General features: G+C 51.8%; 1 protein-coding gene across 2 annotated transcripts in view; it reads left to right on the top strand.

Annotated features, from left to right (window-relative positions):
• The window catches only part of BAG3 (BAG cochaperone 3), a 23315-nt gene extending 4768 nt beyond the window's left edge, over positions 1–18547 (top strand). The window contains exons 2-4 of one of the 2 annotated variants that reach the window (XM_040624387.1): positions 11115–11444; positions 13402–13806; positions 17172–18547. In XM_040624387.1, the coding sequence (XP_040480321.1) occupies positions 11115–11444; positions 13402–13806; positions 17172–17990 (1554 nt within the window). In that variant the 3' untranslated portion in view covers positions 17991–18547. Of the gene's footprint in view, positions 1–11114; positions 11445–13401; positions 13807–17168 lie in introns of both variants that reach the window. The other variant, XM_040624385.1, reaches the window with a different exon arrangement.

Raw genomic sequence — 18547 nt, 5'->3', positions numbered from 1 at the left:
CTGAAACGACACACACTTGCCTTATATAAGGCACTCGACATGTTTATCAGTTCCTTTTGACCTTTTTTAAATGGTCTGGTGTTTATCGTCAAAAATAGGAAACCATGCATAATAACCCGAACCTACTCTTCCTCCTTCACATTTTTGCTGCTTTAATGTTGCTCTTAGATATTTAAGACATCTTATGCAGGAAAACTGGGAGCAGAAGACAGAGGCTTTGCTTATTAGGAACCTCTGAGGACCCATTAGTGCTGATGAACACTGAAGAAACCTCTGTCGTCGACCTGATTGTGGAATTTTCGAGTGCCTCCCAGCTCACCATCGCTGGCTAATTGAGTCTTGATTCGGGCTCCTCTTCTGCCTCCGATCTGACTCACAGCTGGACTTTTGAAGCTAAACCCCAAATCCCGTCCTCTGCAAATGTGTGGACATTGATCCTCACTGCTTGCTTGGCACGGTGCGATTGTGTGAGATGTCTGGTGTTATTAAGTCTTCACATATTTCTGTGAAGATTTCTTCGGGGCCTTAGGAGCGAGGCAGCTTGCAAAAGCTTCATGAGAGAGAATTTCTTTAGGGTAGAATGAACCTTATATTCTTTTGTTTATACACACATATATGTGCGTCTGCATATTTATGTGCCAAATGCGGGTTGGGTGCTTTACAAACCTTATTGCTTTAAATCCTCAGAAGAGCTCTCTAAGATGGAAACTATTAGATGCATCTGAGGCCTGTCAGCTGTGACACCACGGAAAGACTGTTGTGGCCAGAGGTTTTACCCTCACCTTTGGTGGGGGGGGGCATCTGGAGGGGTGACAGATAGCCTCGCTCCCCGTGGGCCTGACTGCTTCTCAAAACTCCTTTATGCTCAGAGCTCCCCAGGCACGGACGGCCCCAGTTGATTAGAGACCACTCGTTTCCTGAGCTTAGGAGATGGGCCCAAGTCTTCATTCATTCATTCCATGTGAAATTTACTAAGCGTCTGCTCTCTGCAAGTCATGGTGTTCAATGCCATGTGGAGGACAGGTCTGTCTCCTTCTCTGCCATTCTCCGTGCAGCATTTCTGACGTGTACCTCTCTCCAGTTGGAAGCAGGCTATCCCTGCTCCAGACTCCACGTTACTTTGATTGGAATCTTTCTTCCAAACGGTGGCACTTCCCTGCTTTGCTCTGGGGTCCTGTCTCTTTCTGCTGCTCAGTGCCTGGCAGGGTCTCCAACCTCAGTAAATGGTTCCGTGTGGAGAAGAGTAAAACCTGGGCCGGGCTCCGGAGTGGACAGGCTGGTAGAAGAAAAGCTGCCCTTATTGAAGTGCAGGCTCGAGCCCAGAGTTAGTGGAAGTTGCTGGAAGCCTTCTGTTGTTTCCTAAGCACTGAAGTGTTGTCCTGGGCTCCCCAAGGTCCCCCGGGGGCAGATTCCTTTTTACTGCATTTCTAAATGGCCTTTTCTCCACAAGGGACTTCAGTATTGATTCCCTAAGTTCATCCGTTTGAGTCTGGAGAAGCCCTTTTTTGTCCCTGCCAGAGACACAGCATCTTGGAGCGGACAAGCTGGAGAGGCTGGGAGCTCCCAGCAGCCAGACGCCGCTAATGCCCAGCTGCACAGAGAGCAGGCTCCGTGCTGTCAAAGGAGTGTCTCTCTCTCTCTCACTTTTTCCCCCCATGTGGCCGGCAGTAAGACCAGACAGTGCACAGTGAGGCTTCTTATTCACTGGCAATTCAGAAAAGCCCAGAATTACAGATTGCTCACTGCCTACGTCAAGAGCCTGTAAACAGAGTGGCTGCCCCAGAGCTCCGAGCACAGAGCAGTGTCCCCAGTGACTGAGGTGAGACTCTTGCCACTGAAAATTCCCGAGCATCCTGTTGGAGAACAGCCATTTCCTATTTTGAAATCACGTCCTCAGTGTTCATTAAGGTCCAATTGTAGATTTTTTTTTCCCCGTTATTTTAAAGGTTCTTCTGAGACCCTGGATAGATGAGTTAAATCCAGACAGCAGGAAGCTAGGAAAGAATGTGTGTGCAGAAGACAAGGCAGCCACGTCACTTTTTGAATCTTCCACCTTCATCCCACAGACCCTGAGTGTCAAGCAGGGGGACCAGCCCTCCTGCCCAGACAGAGCTGGGTTTTCTCCCTCCAGAGGCGCCATGCTGGGCGCATGGAGCTGTGGTGACTCAGAATGGAGCAGAGCACGGCACTCTCGCCTGCCCTGCCTGAGCCAGGCAATGACTCAGCACCGAGCACTGGGTCCCTGGCCCAGAGTACACTTGAACTGAATGTTCCAGGTCTTGAGCCTCAGCCCGGCTCGACCGGGCAAAACTAAATGCTTTCTCCCCTGCTGCGTTGTACCCTGGGAAGATGAAGGGTTTGAAGATTTTAGCCACAATTATTATTACAGATTGTATAGGTGTGGCAAGAATAGTGAAAGGGTGAACACATCCCTGGCCTTGATGTCAGACAAACCTGGGTTCTGGTGATCTCAGATAAATCACTCCTCTCTGAACCTTAGTCTCCCCTTCTGTAAAATGGGAACACCACCTTACCTGTCCATCAGGATTGTGAGGTTCAGGGGGGATAGTGCGTGGAAAGTGATGAGTCAGGGCCCTACTGGACATCTGTGTTCAATCCGTGGAAACAGTCATAGCCTCCACTAGAAAGTAGGAGGGGATTCACCACATGGCAGACAGATCTGTCTGGACATGGCTCCCAGGTAGGCCTCAAGTCTTTTTTCTCAGAAGCAAGCCCCTGACCCCCTTGTACTACCTTAGCTGGCTGTCTTTTGACTAGTGTCTGGATGCCCTCAGCACCCTTCCCCGGGGTTCCCATGCCCCACATTACTCGGCGACACAGCAGGGGGGTCAGATGAAGGCTGTTGGGCCTTCTGGAGCCTCAACCAAACCTGCAGCCCACAGCCCCAACCAGCTTCATCCCTGATTCATCCCTGATCCCTCTGCCATGATGGGCCAGGAGGCACTGTTTCCTGGCCTCTACTGCATGGGGTGGTGTGTTAACCCTCAATCTTGACTCCTTTGGGGGAGTGTTTCCCTCCACATCTCTGTACAGACCCCAGGACAGTTGCCAGGCAGGAGCGAGGTCCCCAGTCAGTGTTTTGGGGAAACTGAGTCACATTACCTAGGGGCTGGCCATTTGCACAGCTGTTCTGGACCCAGCTCTCTAAGGGGTGGAAATGTCACTGCAGGTGGAAGGAGAGGGGGGTTTGCTAATTGCCACTGCCCTCTTGGGGGAGTGTGGTTGTTAGAAGAATGCTTTGAGCAGCTGCTTAGGGTGGGGAAGAGAGTCCCCAGGAATTCCCCTCAAGGCAGCTACCCTGGGTTAAAAGGGCCCTAGCCCTAGCTGCAGTTGGTGAATTGGAGATTTGTGGGGGGAGGGGGCTGATTTTGTACAAAACGCCTATCTAGTGAAGCCCTGCGCCCTGATACCAACAAACACTTGCATAGTTGGTGTCTAGCAGATGGCAGAGCCAAGTGATTGGTCAGTGTTCCACCGTCATATGAGATCAGTCCTTGAAAAACCCATGCAATGAACCATGAGGGAGTCTCTTTATGTAACTTCAGAGTTTGCTTCCTGATATGGAAATTTCAGGTATTTTTCCATCTGTGATTCGTGATTTCAGATCCTTAGAGCAGGTGTCTCTACTCATTTTTTCTGAAGAGGAACTAGCTAGGGTTTTCATTTCCCTTAAGCCATGAGTTCAGGAGCTGGGCATCGGGTGACTGGGTTTCTTGGCCTGGTAACTGCCCGTGTGACCTTGGGCCACACCTGCTACGTGGAATCCTTGAGGAGGGCTCCAGGGGGTGGGGCATATGGGGAGGCTGGAGGCTGGTGCTCAAATGCCAGCCATGGTCCATGGTGCCTCGCCTGCAAGGTGCCCGCACACCTTGCTGGGGGACACACTGAGACTGTTGGTGAGACGCCAGGAGAGGTTCTGCTCCCAGACAGATCCTCCTGCCCCGCCCTGGCCTGGGTTTTCTCACTGGGTCTCAGGGGCGGGAGTGCAAGGAGCCACAGTCAGAGCAAGTTGAGTGTGGATTGGTCTTCAGGGAGGTCCCTTCAGAGTGGCTGGGCTGGGACTTCTTGGAGTGAGAGGGGAGGTTAGGGCTCGGCCCCTAGAGCGTTGGGCTGTGTTTGCTTCCAGATGGTAAAGCATTAGATACAGTTCCTAGCAGAGAAAATGGCACCCTTGCTAATTAGTGTCCTTAAGACTCTCGGATAAAGGGGCTTCTAACTCCTAACAGGCTTATTACCGACTGGTGAGACGCTGAGGCTTTAGGCATCGTACACTATAGCCTCAACCAACTGTCGCTCCGAAAAGCTGGGTCTGTCAATAACCGTGTGTGAATGAAGGAACGTGATTGTGTAGGGCTTGGAGCAGGCTTAGTTTACAAAGGCTTTCTTGTGCTTTATTTCACTTAAATCTTGCAAAAATCCCTGGGAGGTGTGGGGATTTTTCCAGCTGGAGAAACTGAGTCTTGGTAGCCAGGAGTCCTGTCTGCGGGCATAGAGCTGGTGAGCAGCAGGGTGGGACTGGAGCTCAGGGTGAGAAACGCTTGAAGTCCGGGGCTCACGCTGGTTTGTTCCTGCTGGTTTGGACACAGCTGCAAAGAGAAGAGGTGCTAAGTTTCATCCTATAGAAAGTTTTCCCTGGTAGGAACGTATCGGGACACCTGTCTCAGTGATCCCAGGATAAAATACGTGGGCTTTGATAACAGGCAATCAGATACAGCCTCCAGTAGCCCTGTCACTGGGCTGCGTCCAGAAATGGTGGTCAGCACAGACTGTTGTCTTACCAAAAGCACTGTGCACGGACTCCTGTGGAGGTGGAATTTGCTTGCTAGTCACAATTCACCTGGTGTCCATTATGTGCCCAAACTTGGGCGGAGGGAGAGACCCTTGATCACATGCAGTGGGAACTGGAGGAATTTCGAGTTTGGCTGAGGGTCGTGTCAAATTGGCAATAATGCTTACTTCATTTCCATGGCCTGAGCCTGCCAAGCTGAAAGTCTTGGATGGATGTTGAAGCTCAACTGTTTGTGCTTTAGAAGGAAGTTTTTCTTTCGTTTTGTTTCCGGCCTGCTAGAAGTGAGCCAAGCAACTTAACTTCGATCCAGGCCCTAGATATATGGGGAGTTCAGGGTTCCTGTTTTCCTCCATCTTTTTTTCTTTGTTTTAGAAGTTTTGAAGTGTCATTAGTAAAAGTCAGTACCTGACCGTTGTGAATGCTCTTCTGGCCTCCAAACCCAGTTCCTGGATCTGTGCCCTGCTTGAGACTCCAGGGCTGTGGAGATGAAGTGTTCCGGGGCAGCCCTGAAAGTTAACCTTTTGTCACTCGCACCCTTCGCTCAGACCACACTGGTGGGAGCTATGACTTGTAGGTGCTGAGAACACATTGGAGAGCGCTGTGCCACGGAATTGAGGTTGAGGGTTGCTGGGGGCTGTTTTCAGGGTTCAGAGGCCACTCAGTGAACAGGGAACCAGTTGTGGATAGGTCAAGGCAAACCCTGCTCCCCAGCTGTCCCCAAAGCCGCGAAGACTATAAAAGTGCAGGGTTCAGCACAGTGGTTGGCATATCCCTGGTAGGGACCCAAAAGCTGTTGTTCTTACCCTACTTTTAAAGCACAAGTCGTCCTGGGGCGCCTGGGTGGTGCAATCACTTAAGCACCCGGTTCTGTGTTTCAGCTCAGGTCATGATCTCAGGGTCGTGAGATCGAGCCCCATGTCAGGCTCTGTGCTCAACGGGGAGTCTACTTGAGATTCTCTCTCTCTCTCTCTCTCTCTCTCTCTTCCTCTGCCCCTCCGAGCCCCCTTTGCTCGCTCTCTGTCTCTCTCACTGAAATAAATAATTCTTTAACAACGACAACAACAACAACAAAAGGCACAAGGAGTCCTTCCCAGGGGTCAGTGGCCGCCTCTTCATTTGGGACATGAAACATTGGGACACGTTGAATCCCAGTGACTTCCATTATGATTTAACTGAACACAGTTAAGAGTGGTCATTTTTAGATTTTTTTGATGTCAACTTTTCCTTTTGAGCTTTATGTGCATGTTTAAAGCTAAGGGGACCTTGGAATAAGGGCCATGAACGCCAGAGTGGGAAGGAACTTCACGTAGATAGTGTTTCTCAGTGCAGTCCTGGTTAGGCTTCCCCACATACCTACCCAATCACACTGTCTTGGGGTTGGGCTTAGGGTCTGCATTTTTATGCCTTTTCTGGGTGCTCCTGATGCCCCCTAGAGTCTGAGAACCACTGCTTCACAGAGTACCTGGACTCCCCTTCATTGTACAGCCGAGGAAAGTAAGGTCCAGAGAGGCGATGTGAGCTGCTTATATAACACGTATTTAGGGGCAGATCCAGGTTTAGTACTGAGTGCTGTCTCTCTCCTCTCTCTCCGCATCTCCTAGCTGCTTCCTTAGCGCCCACATTGTTATTAAAAACCAGCAGCAAAGCTCTGGTGCTCTGAAGAGTGCTCTTAAGCAAACAAGACTTGCGTAAGGGCTCACCCAAGCTCAGAATCTGACCCCAGGCTTCTCTCATAATAATACCTTGTACTTCATAGGGCAGATTCAGGCTCATCTGGGGTAATGTTCTCTGCTTTTTATCCTGGCCATCTCGTGGAGTTGTTTAGTGCCCTGAGATCCGCCTCAAGATTTTAGCGCAGTGCAAAGCAAGGGAGAAGAATGAACCAGTTCATTTTATAAATGAATGTAGGGAGATAAGCAGTGAAAGTCTTATTTCCTAATCAGATCTTGTATATATGGATTCCTGACATCTTTGCCCAAAGATAAAGATGATAAGCTGAGCTGCACTGGAGAATAATACCTGGAGTGCTGTCATTACTCCTTAAGCTGTGGGGCAGGTGGCGAGGGAAGGACCTGCAACGGCCTGTCTGGTCACGTGATCGCAGCCCACCCCTCGCTCCCCAGAAGCGGAACCCCAAGGGGAGTGGTCCCTGGTCCCCACTGAGGTCAGAAGGGGTCAAGTCATGGGTCCTGTATTGAAGAGGCTGGCCTAACCAATAGGCTCTTTCTGGATGTGCTGGACCTTCTTAGGGGACTGAGGAGGCATGTTCTCCTCATACTCTGTGAGAATCATAACTATCACACATTTGTCTCTTTAACTTTTTTTCATTTTATTTTATTTTATATTATTTTAAGATAGGCTCCAGGCCCAGCTTGGAGCCCAGCACAGGGCTTGAACTCAAGACCTGAGCTGAGATCAAGAGTCCAGTGCTGGGGCGCCTGGGTGGCACAGCGGTTAAGCGTCTGCCTTTGGCTCAGGGCGTGATCCCGGCGTTGTGGGATCGAGCCCCACATCAGGCTCCTCCGCTATGAGCCTGCTTCTTCCTCTCCCACTCCCCTTGCTTGTGTTCCCTCTCTCACTGGCTGTCTCTATCTCTGTCAAATAAAATTAAAAAAAAATAAAATCTAAAAAAAAAAAGAGTCCAGTGCTTCACCGACTGAGCCACCCAGGCGCCCCACTTTTCTCATTTTAAAATGTTGTCTTTTATTAGATTGTGATGAAAAGCACCATAGAAGACAGAACAAGCAATTTAACTCTTTCAGGTGGTGCTTTTTAGTTAGTAAACACTGACACAGCTGCTACTGACAGGACTCCGACCATAGCAGAGTGGACACGTCGGAAGGTGGGAGGCATCCGTGTTCCTGTTACGGGTCTTCGTCTAGGTGGGAGCTTCGCTGCTGGCTTCAGCTGTTCATTCATGTACAAGTGCTTACTCTTCTATTCTGTGAAGCTGGTGTGGCTTTCTACTTACCCCAGGCAGTGTTTTTCTAAACAAACCCCCCCCTCAGACGGAACTGGAGCATTCTTTTAGATGTGACTGAAGAGATGTGGGGTTTTTTATTAAATGGCATAAATGGATCAACTCCCACGGGACCCAGAGGGCAAAACGTCAAGGCCTCCCGGCTGCCCTTAACCCTCCCAGCCGGCAGCACCATCTCCCCGTCAACCCCAGGCTCAGAACTCAAGTCTTGCTAGTGGCCCTTCCCCGTCGCTCCTGCTGTCCTGCCAGGCACGGAGGCCTTCCCATTCTTCCTCTTGCGCACCTTCTGTGCCCTTGGCCCCGGCTTTGCCCTCACTTCCTTACCCTCATCCCTGACTCCTCCCCTCGTTTCCTGAGGTGTCCTGGTTTCTCCTTTCGGTTCCTTCTGTCTTGCTGAGGCATTGCTTGTCAGCAGCCCTCGGGACAGTGGATGTCGGGCCTCTGGGCCTCCGGCCTCACCGTCTCCAGCTCAGCACGTGCCTTCGGTGCTGTCCCCCTTCCCTCTGCTGCTCGGACTCCCCACCCCGCCTCCAGGGGCCACAGCTTCCCTTCACCAACCACAGGACCAAGACCAGACGTAGCTCTTCTTCCCAGACCCAGGTGGCGTGTTGGCTCCAGGAGGCAGTGCCTGCTGTCCCCTCCTCTGGGCAGGCGGAAGTGCTCTTCCTTCCTCCCTCCCTCCTGCCCTCTATCCTTTGTCTTGCCTTTTCTCGTGTAGTTGTACAAAATATATTCAGTGAGATGCACAAAATGCGCAGCTCTTGGCAGGCAGCTGCCGTGCCTTCTGGATCCAGGGGCTTCCCCCAGGAGGAGCCAAGCCGCAGCCAGGTCCATCTAAGGTTTCCAGGCCCTGGGAGGGGCTGAGCTGGAGGCACAGCTAACAGTCGGCTTTGCGGGGGTGGTGGGGTTGGCACAGACCTCACCTGTTACAATCGGATAGGGTGGGTGGAATATGGCAGGGGCTGGGCAGTGGGGGGGGGGTGGTTCCAGGGAAGTCTATGCTTTGATAGGTTTGTACATACAATCTATCTGTTTACCACCGTGCAGAAAAAGAACATTTCCGTCCTCACAGAAGGTTCACGTCTCAGAAGGTTCAAGACCCTCCCAGTTACTCCCATGCCCTACGGGACAGCCGCTACTCTGAATCTTCTGTCAGTTAGCTTTGGTCTTCAGTTTTGATTCCTTCTACACTTTGGGATCTGCGCAGAGTGACTGTGTGCCTTTTTGGGGCGGGAACTCCCATGCCATGCTCCCTTCTGGGCGTCCTTCTTGCCTGTGCTCTCCTAAAACCCCCCAGCAGTCCTGCGAGATGGGTGCTGCTGGCTCCGTTTTCTAGATAAGGGAATTAAAGCTCACAGGTTCAGAGAATTATCTCAGATCACAGAACTGTTACTAATAGAGGTCAGAATCAACCGGCATCCTATCTAGGACAGCCCCGTCCTAGCTGGAAAAGCCCATGCATTTCCCCCATTTGTAGAGCCTCCCATGCTCTCTGGGGGGTTTGCTTCCTGTGTGTTTCGTGCTGTCTTCAACTGTCTTGTAAGCCCCTGGTCGGCAGGGATCGTGTCTCGCTGGTCTGGTAAGCCTGTAGTACCCAGGATCTGGGTAGCTAGACGGTGACCAGGAGTACTCAGTGGATGAGGGCTTCCTAACTGGCCCCCCGAGGATCGTGAGGATAGTTGAGGCTTTTGTACGTGGCTGGGAGGGAACCGTGAGCCTCCAGGCGACAAGCAGAGAAGATGTCCAGGACTTGTCCGGGCCCCTGCTTCAGGCTGGAAGGAGGTGTGCCCTGGTGAGGGGATCACATGCCGAGATGGCGGGTTAGGAGTCAGCACTGAGTAGCGCTGGGTGTCCTCAGTGCCTCTGCTACGTCCCTTCTTGTGCTTGTCTCACGGCAGGAATTGGCCTCTGAATGTGAGGCCTCAACCCACTGCCTGCTCTTGGGTGACCCGAGAGCCAAGCAGACTAAAATAATGCCGCCACCCTGAGCACGTGGGTATTCTAATCTGAGAGTGCCTGTCTGTTGGTGTCCCCAAGGACACAGCGACACCCTTGCCTCTCCTGTGTGCGGAGGCCCGGGCAGGGGCTCAGCAGGAGGGCAGCGGCTGGCCACGGGGTCTGAAAGAGCTAAATTCCAGAATTCCAGGGTCCACCACCACTGACTGTTGCACACAAACACAGAAACAAGGCGAAATTATAGTGGTCGAGCACGCGAAATGCAAATCAGCTTTCCTTGCTTGTGACTGGTTTTGCAGCAGTGAGTTACACCTGCAAGCTCCTAGATTCTCAGTCCTTGGCATTTGTTTGCAGTTCGGAGAGATGCCTTCTGGAGGAAGGATCGTTCTCCTTCATCGGTGACCTAGCCAGAGGAGTGTAAGTGGCACAGTTCCGTAGCGTCCTCCTCTGTAAAGGACCCTCTAGAAGGGTTCAGGAGATAGTCAAGACTAGAAGCCTTGGGGGTCCCTGACTTTGGTTGCTCAGCCCGTGGTGAGAAATGACATTGCCCCGCGAGTGACTAACCGGCCTTGTTGTCTGAAACAAGATCTTTCTCTGTGGTACATCTGGAACTTGGCCTTCTCTAGGGTCCCAAAATAGCCAGGCGGCTGAAGGGACAACTTCATGAGAGGACATGAGAGGGACCCCAGCCACTCCTCGCCAGAGCAGCCTTTGTTGGCATCATCGGACCAGCATAATTCATCCTCCGTAATTTGGTCTCCTGCTCTGCTGCCCCTGTGTGCCTTCTTATCTCCCTTTCTTGCAGCTTGTTCCAAAAATGTCCCCGGGTAGGCAGCCTGGCCCCACTGCCGCCTCTCTGCAAGGATGTCCAAGCTGTGTCCTGTGTTTGGGTCCCGCACAGCCCTGTGTTGTTAGGAAACGCTAGGACCTTTGAGGAAGCAGGGAAGCTGGCTGTAATTTAGTGAGTTGCACTGACTCATCCTCGCGCCTTCTGATCCGGGTCTCTGATTTGGGGGGCAGTCAGTGGCTCTCCTACATACGGCTACTGGTTGTCACCCATAAAAGAAACCTGTCTGGCCAGTTTGGGAAATTGGGACGTCTCCGTGCTCAACGGATACCGTGGCTCACCTGCTTTCTCTTCATGCCTCTAACTCGTAAACGGCTGCCCATACAGCGGCCTCGTAGGGGAGGGGATGTCTGCCTGTGAGCAGCCTCGCTCTCTCTGCTCAGCCAGCTTGGCTGACGCCGGAGGTGGGGGAGGTGCCCAGAATCAGTCTGGAAGATGGCACTTAGCGCCATGTTTTTACCTCTTTGGGGGTGTTTTCTTCCCAGTTCCTAACCAGACCGTTTCTCCTTTTTGTGTTGTAGGAACCACCGTCCTCTGCAAATGGCCCTTCCCAGGAGGGCCCCAGGCTGCTGCCCGCTCGGGAAGGCCACGTCGTGTACCCCCAGCTCCGACCAGGCTACATTGCCATTCCCGTCCTCCACGAAGGCGCCGAGGGCCGGCAGCCGCGCCCTTCCTTTGTCTGTCCCCAGCCAGGGACACAGCGATTCCGAACCGAGGCAGCCACAGAGGCTCCTCAGAGGTCCCAGTCACCTCTGCGGGGTGTGGCGGAAGCCACCCAGCCAGATAAACAGTGTGGACAGGCAGTGGCAGCAGCTGCGGCAGCCCAGCCCCCAGGCTCCCACAGACCTGAGGTAAGGAGAGTGAGCTGGTGTATTCTGGGGCTGGCCCCACACCCTGGGCCAGGCACCTGCTAACACGCAGGGCATCCGGGCCTGGCCTGCAGCAGCAGAGGTCACCCAGTAAAGACAGCATGACAGCCCCACAGTGTCCCCCAGCATTTCACGGGCATGTGACCCCACAGGCAGGGGTCATGGCTTATTTTTGTGGCTAAGGAATTGGGGCTCAGAAGGGTAAACAGCTTGGTCCAAATGCATAAAGGTGAAAGTGTGGCATTTCTGGGACTGGGAGCCTGGCCTTCTGGCTCCTAATCTGGTGCTCCTTACTCCTACCGAACTTTCTGAACAGGAACACAGGGATAGCGATGTGTTATTTCATTCAGTTTAGTACTTATGGATCGGTATTAACTGCTTGGAGCTGTGTTGATAGGAAAATGAGGCACCATACCTGCCCACACAGTGTCCCATGGTTTAAAAGGAAACCCAAAGGCGCGCCTGGGTGGCTCAGTCGGTTAAGTATCTGCCTTCAGCTCGGGTCATGATCCCAGAGTCCTGGGATCGAGCCCCACGTCGGGCTCCCTGCTCAGTGGGAGCCTGCTTCTCTCTCTCCTCCCTGCTGGTGCTCTCTCTCTCTCTTGCTATCTCTGTCACTACCTCTCTCTCTCAAATAAAAAAAAAAAAAAAAATCTTGGGGGGAAAAAAGGAAACCCAAAATAAAGAGTCAGGAAGTCAGCTGCTCGACGATAGGGTTTTATTTTTAAGCCTGAAGCCCATGCTTCAGTGCACTAATATCTAAAGAGTTCTTAATCCAGTTCTTAGCTGGGATTGGAGGGCCAGTGGACCCCAGTAGGACCCCTGAGCAGTAAGCCCTTCTGCGTGTCCCGTCTGCAGACTCTCCCAGCTGTGCCCAGCGGCAGTGTTCATGAGTGCTGATTCTCGCTCCCTGTCTGTGCCCAGAGTTAGCCTTGCCTTCTCTGGCTCTGTTCTTTTCCTTTCTTGGAGAACTACCTGTATTAGTAATATTTTTGTTGTAAAAATCAAAAGCGACAGGATGCCTGGGTGGCTCAGTCGGTTAAGCTGGTGCCTTTGGCTCAGGTGATGATCTCAGGGTCCTGGGATCGAGTCCTGCATCAGGCTCCCCGCTCAGCGGGGATCCTGCTTCTCCCTCTGCTTGCTCTGCCTGCCACTCCTTCTGCTTGTGTGCGCTCTCTCTCGCTCTCTCTCTGACAAATAAATTTTAAAAAAAATCAAAAGTGACACATTAATCAGAGAAATCTGAATGGGGCCCTTTGAAGCCAGCTGGGAAAACACCCACCTGATTTTCTAGGCTGTCCGGGGGCTGGCCTGCTTTGGGCCACGCAGGATGTGCTGCTCCGCGTGCCCAGCTGCATCCTCTGTAGATTGCAAGGGAAGGGTTAGAGAAGGTGACATCGGAACAACAGCAGCAGCAACAATGGAAGCAGCGCCTTGAGCACTTCTGTGTGTGGCCCTGGGGCTGAAGCATATTCACGGATTGTCTTCCTGAATCTTCTAGTCAGCTTGGGGATGAAGGGGCATCTTTTCCATACTATCGGTGCTCAGAAGGCTATTGAGGGATGCCTGGGTGGCTCAGTCGGTTAAGCATCTGCCTTTGGCTCAGGTCATGATCTCAGAGTCCTGGGATCGAGCCCCACATGGGCTCCCTTCTCAGCGGGGAGTCTGCCTCTCCCTCTTTCTCTGCCTCTACCCACCCCGCTCTTGTGCTCTCTCTTTCAAATCAATTAATTAATTATTTTTGAAAAGGCTATTGAGCTGGTAAGAATTGGGATACTCCTTGGCTCCAGAGCCGCGAGTCCTAGCAGTGCATTTTGGAGATGGTAAGGTTTACAGGTAGAAGGTCCCAACACATTACCCAGAGCAGGCACATAAAGGAGGCAGGGTTGGGGCATCAGAGCAGAGGGTCACTCATGCCTCTACTCTTTGTGTCTTGCAGCGATCCCAGTCTCCAGCTGCTTCGGATTGCTCGTCCTCGTCCTCCTCGGCCAGCCTGCCCTCCTCCTCCAGCAGGAGCAGCCTGGGCAGTCACCAGCTCCCCCGGGGCTATATCCCCATCCCTGTGATACACGAGCAGAATGTCACCCGGCCAGCAGCCCAGCCTTCCTTCCACCAAGCCCAGAAGACCCACTACCCAGCTCAGCAGGGTGAATACCAGACCTACCAGCCGATGTACCACCGGGTCCCGGGGGATGACTGGGAGCCCCGGCCCATGCCGGCAGCATCCCCATTCCGGTCACCCATTCGGAGTGCATCCAGCCGGGAGGGCTCTCCAGCCAGGAGCAGCACACCAGTGCACTCACCGTCGCCCCACCGTGTGCACACCGTGGTCGACAGGCCTCAGGTACGGAGTTGGTGTCCACAGACTGGCCCGGCAGCATCTCTCCAGGGGCTGAGGGGCTCTGTGCAGGTGCCCTGGTTCCTCCGTGGGGCCTAACTAGCTCACACACGTGTTACTGGGGGAAAGCGAGACCCTGGAATTGGCTGGTCATCAGCAGAAACACAGGCAGGGCAGGTGCTGGGAACTCTCAGTACTTTCTTTCGCTTTTGCTCTCTGTCACTGCAGCTGCCTTCGGGGCAGAACCTCCACGACCTCGGGGGAAATAGCCGGGCAGCATGTGTCGTGTCACTCACACACCTGGGACCCGGGTCCCTTAGCGCCCACCACACTTTTTCAGGGCCCTTCAGATCCCTTCCACACCCCAGCCACAGCCTCGTCTCCAGTGTTCCAGGAAGCTTGTCTCCTTCCTCATGGGTACGCCTTCTCCACTCTGCAAGCCCTTTCTGTTCTCCCCGCCTCTGTGCCTTTGCTCACGCTGACCCAGCTCCCTGAGATGCCAGTACCATCCAGGTTCTCCCCATCCTCCAAGGGACCAGCCAGTCTTGCCTCTTCCGTGAAGCCGCCTCCTCTTCCTCGCGGCATCCCATCACAGTCCCTGCGGCTCGGCGTGGGTTACTCTGTGCCTTCCAAAAGCGTTCATCTTACCTGTTCAGCTCTGAGCTTGACAACAGGAATCTGTCTTTCTCCTCTCTCCTGTGGGGCAAAGGACCACATTACATGGCCTGTTGATGAGCTGGCTGGCAGGCTGGCTGGCTGGGAAACCTTCCAGCGTGGTGAAGTCGTAGGCACAGTCCTGTTCATCCTTCAGAGGCAACTCGTAGGGCACATCCTGGAGAAGGAGGTCGTTAGTTTGCACAGCTTGTAGCTTAGCAGAGCCTTGAGCAGCCCTGGGCCTCCCAACGGGAGCAGCCGAATTGGTTCTCTGCCACAGTTTTTAGAAGGAAAGCGCCTCGTAGACAAATGCAGGGTGTCTTACTGTAAATGGGGATAGCACCGTCCTTTGGTTCTTTGTTTAGCTTCTTTATTTGGAAATAATTTCTACCTTACAGAGGAGCTACAAGAATGATACAAAGAAACCCAGTATACCTTTCATCCAAACTCACTGTTAACATTTTGCTGTATTTGCTTTGCATATCGTCCATGTGGTTTCTTTGTTGGAGATTTAATTGTAGATACTGTGCCCCTTTATCCATAAATAATTCAGGAAATATTTTCCTAAGACAGACCTCATTCGTTACCACAGTACAATGGTCAGAATCAGGAAACTTAACGTCCTTGCAACATGGTTGTCTGATACACAGTCCACTTTCAGATCTCCTTGATAGCACTTTCCCTGTTCTAGGATCTAATCTAGGATCACGAGCACCTCATTTAGATATCATTTCTCTTCATTCTTCCTTAATCTGGAACAGCTCTTCAGAGTTCCTTTGCTTTCATGACCTTGACATTTTCAAAGAGTATAAGCTATAGAGCAACCTCTCTTAAGAGTTTCTAAAGTCATTTTTCTTACCCAGAGATCATTTTATTTTATTTTTTTTAATGTTTTTTTATTATATTATGTTAGTCACCATACAGTACATCCCTGGTTTCTGATGTAAAGTTCGATCATTTTAAAACCCAAAGAGGTGTGTGTGGCTAGTTCTGAGAGGTAAGAGCCGGAGTGAGGCCGTCCGCGTTGGCAAAAGAGGTCTGGTGGAAAAGGGGGTTGTTGGCACTTCGATGGCGAAGTAGCCGCCGGCTCAGGAATCCCAGGAAAGCAGTTGCCCACATGCAGAGCTAGACATGCTTCCCCTCGTGTCTTTCCCGTATATTTCCCAGAATCAGCGAAACAATATTTAATCCTATTTCTTCCTTAACCTTGTTTGTGGTGCCCTCCCTTTTAGTGCCTGTTCTAAGATTTCTTTCTGAAGGTTTGCGAAGATTTGACCTAACTGAACATTATAGTGGAATTTAGTATTTTAAATTGGGAGTACTTTAGAAATCATGTAGTCTAACTCTTATTCCCCAATTAATGAAATTAGGATGTGTGAGATTTTTAAAGGAGTTTGGCAGAAACACTCATTAGCAAAGCTGTGCGCAGCCCTAGGCGTATTGCAGCGTCATTCACAACAGCCAAGACACGGAAGCTGCCCAGGTGCCCATCGGTAGATGAATGGGCAGAGCAGCTGTGGGCTACATACACATTGGACTATTCTTAGCCACAAAAAAGAATGAACTCTTGCCATTTGCAACAACACGGATAGAACTAGAGGGTATCAGGCGAAGTGAAATAAGTCAGAGAAAGAGAAATACCATACGATTTCACTCCGATGTGGAATCTAAAAGACAAAATGAGCAAACAAAAACCAAGCAGACCCGTATAAGCAGAGGGCAAATTTATGGTTGCTAGCAGGGCGGTACGCAGCGGGATGGGCAAGATAGGTGAAGGGGGTTAGGAGGTACAAGCTTCCAGTTACAAGATCACGGGGATGAAACATACAGCGTAGGGAATAGAGTCAATAACATCGTGAGAACAGACGCGGCTGTACTTACTCAGGGGAGCACTGCGGGAACGTGTGGAACTATCGAGTCACCATGTTGTGCTCCTGAATCTAACAGAGCGTCCTCCGTCACCTCTACTTCAATCATAAAAGGGGGGGTGAGATAGTCACTGAAATGCTAGGAGAGCCAAGATACTTGTTTGAGCACAGCCCATATCGCTTGCAGTCACGTTAAAGAGCATCTCCGCCGGTGTAGCCAGGAGTCCGTGCGGAGACGCGCAGCCGAGCGTTGGCGCCCGTGCCAAATTCTCCCAGACCTAACTATTTTGGGCATCTCGCTTATTCTCAGAAAAAGACATCAGTCTGGGCAGAAACCACGAGGCTGTCATAGACTTAAAAAAAAGATTACAACTTTTTTGAAAGAGGACGTGGGACTGTCACTCCCGGAACAGAGGCTGTCCCCACGGTGTCAGGGAGGGGCGTGTGGCAGTTACTCCTCCATGGCTGCCTCCCCAAGATTCTGAGTCATGCGGGACTTTGCTCTGAGCTAAACTAGCTCGGCAGTCGGCGAGGTTTCTGGTGAGCGAGTTCTCATTTTTGAAAACTACACTGGTTTTCTCTTCGCTGCCCTAAGAATACCATCTACGGAAAGACTGAGTGAGCGGTAACAGACGCAGGGTGATGAGTGGACATGAGTGGCTCGGTCCCACACATGATCAGTACGTTTTCACTCTCTAACAGTATGTGGTTGACTTCAAACATCTCTTTCATCCCGTTAAAGCCGTTCCCCAGTTTTCTTTATAGTCAGTGGTACTAGCAACAAACGACTGCCTGGGACTCTCAGCCAGTTATTAAAAATATCTTTGTGTCCTTGCCTCTTCTCAGCAGCCCATGACTCATCGAGAATCTTCACCTGTTCCCCAACCTGAGAACAAACCCGAAAGCAAGCCAGGCCCAGTTGGACCAGATCTCCTTCCTGGACACATCCCGATTCAGGTGATCCGCAAGGAGGCCGATTCGCCACCTGTCTCCCAGAAGCCCCCACCCACCTCTGAGAAGGTGCAAGTAAAGGTTCCGGCGGCTCCGGTTCCTTGTCCTCCCAGCCCCGCCCCTCCTGCCGTCCCCGCGTCCCCCAAGAATGTGGCTGCTGAAGAGGGGGCAGCCCCCGGCCCCGTCCCCACAGAAGCCACACCTCCCAAACCAGGGGAAGCTGAGGTGCCCCCGAAACACCCAGGCGTGCTGAAGGTGGAGGCCATCTTGCAGAACGTGCAAGGGCTGGAGCAGGCCGTGGACAACTTTGAAGGCAAGAAGACAGACAAAAAGTACCTGATGATAGAAGAGTATTTGACCAAAGAGCTGCTGGCCCTGGATTCGGTAGACCCCGAAGGACGAGCCGACGTACGTCAGGCCAGGAGAGATGGTGTCAGGAAGGTTCAGACCATCCTGGAAAAACTTGAACAGAAAGCAATAGATGTCCCGGGTCAAGTCCAGGTTTATGAACTCCAGCCTAGCTCCCTTGAAACCGATCAGCCACTGCAGGAGATCATGGAGATGGGTGCCATGGCCACAGACAAGAGTAAGAAAAGTGCCGGAAGTGGAGAAGATCCCCAAACTGAAAGCCAGCAGCCAGAAGCCAAAGAGGCAGCAGCTGCAAACCCGGGCAGCACCGGCACGACAGACACAGCTGGAAACCCAGCCGCCCCGTAGTCTCCGCCGAACGCCGCAGACCCCGGGCCCTGGGAGCTGCCGGTGCGCGCTAGGGAATTTTAAGTTGCATGCATTTCAGGGACTTGGAATCCATTTGTTTTTACTATTCGTAGGCGCTTGGTGTACACAGTAACTTGGGTGGAGGCCAAACACACTAATTAAAGGGCTAAAAGGAAAATGATGCTTTTCTTCTGTATCCTTATTCTGTACAATAAAGAAGTTGCTTGTTTCAGAGGTTTAACCCCATTGCTTGTTGTTGGGGCCCTCTCTGTGCGCGGGCACCGCGCGTTAGCCATGGTTGTAAGCTGTCTTCGTGGAGCTCTGGACCGAAGCAGGTTTTGGGCTGGGAGATGGGGTGTTAATTTCCCATCGCATAAATATGGAATCCGTTTTTCAGAAACGTTGCCCTTTTAATGGGATGAGTCTCTTCATCTCATAGCTAAAAATAGCTAACTTTAGATAGAATAAAAAGTGCAAGGAGCCCTAGGAATATCTGTATGTTGGATGACTTTAATGTTACATTTTAAAAAAGGAAAATAAAGTAACAATATAACTCA

Source organism: Ursus maritimus, unplaced genomic scaffold (assembly GCF_017311325.1).
Source record: "Ursus maritimus isolate PB19 unplaced genomic scaffold, ASM1731132v1 scaffold_7, whole genome shotgun sequence".
Taxonomy (NCBI): domain Eukaryota; kingdom Metazoa; phylum Chordata; class Mammalia; order Carnivora; family Ursidae; genus Ursus; species Ursus maritimus.
Note: the sequence above shows the minus strand (reverse complement) of the source record. Positions and strands in the feature narration are given on the sequence as shown.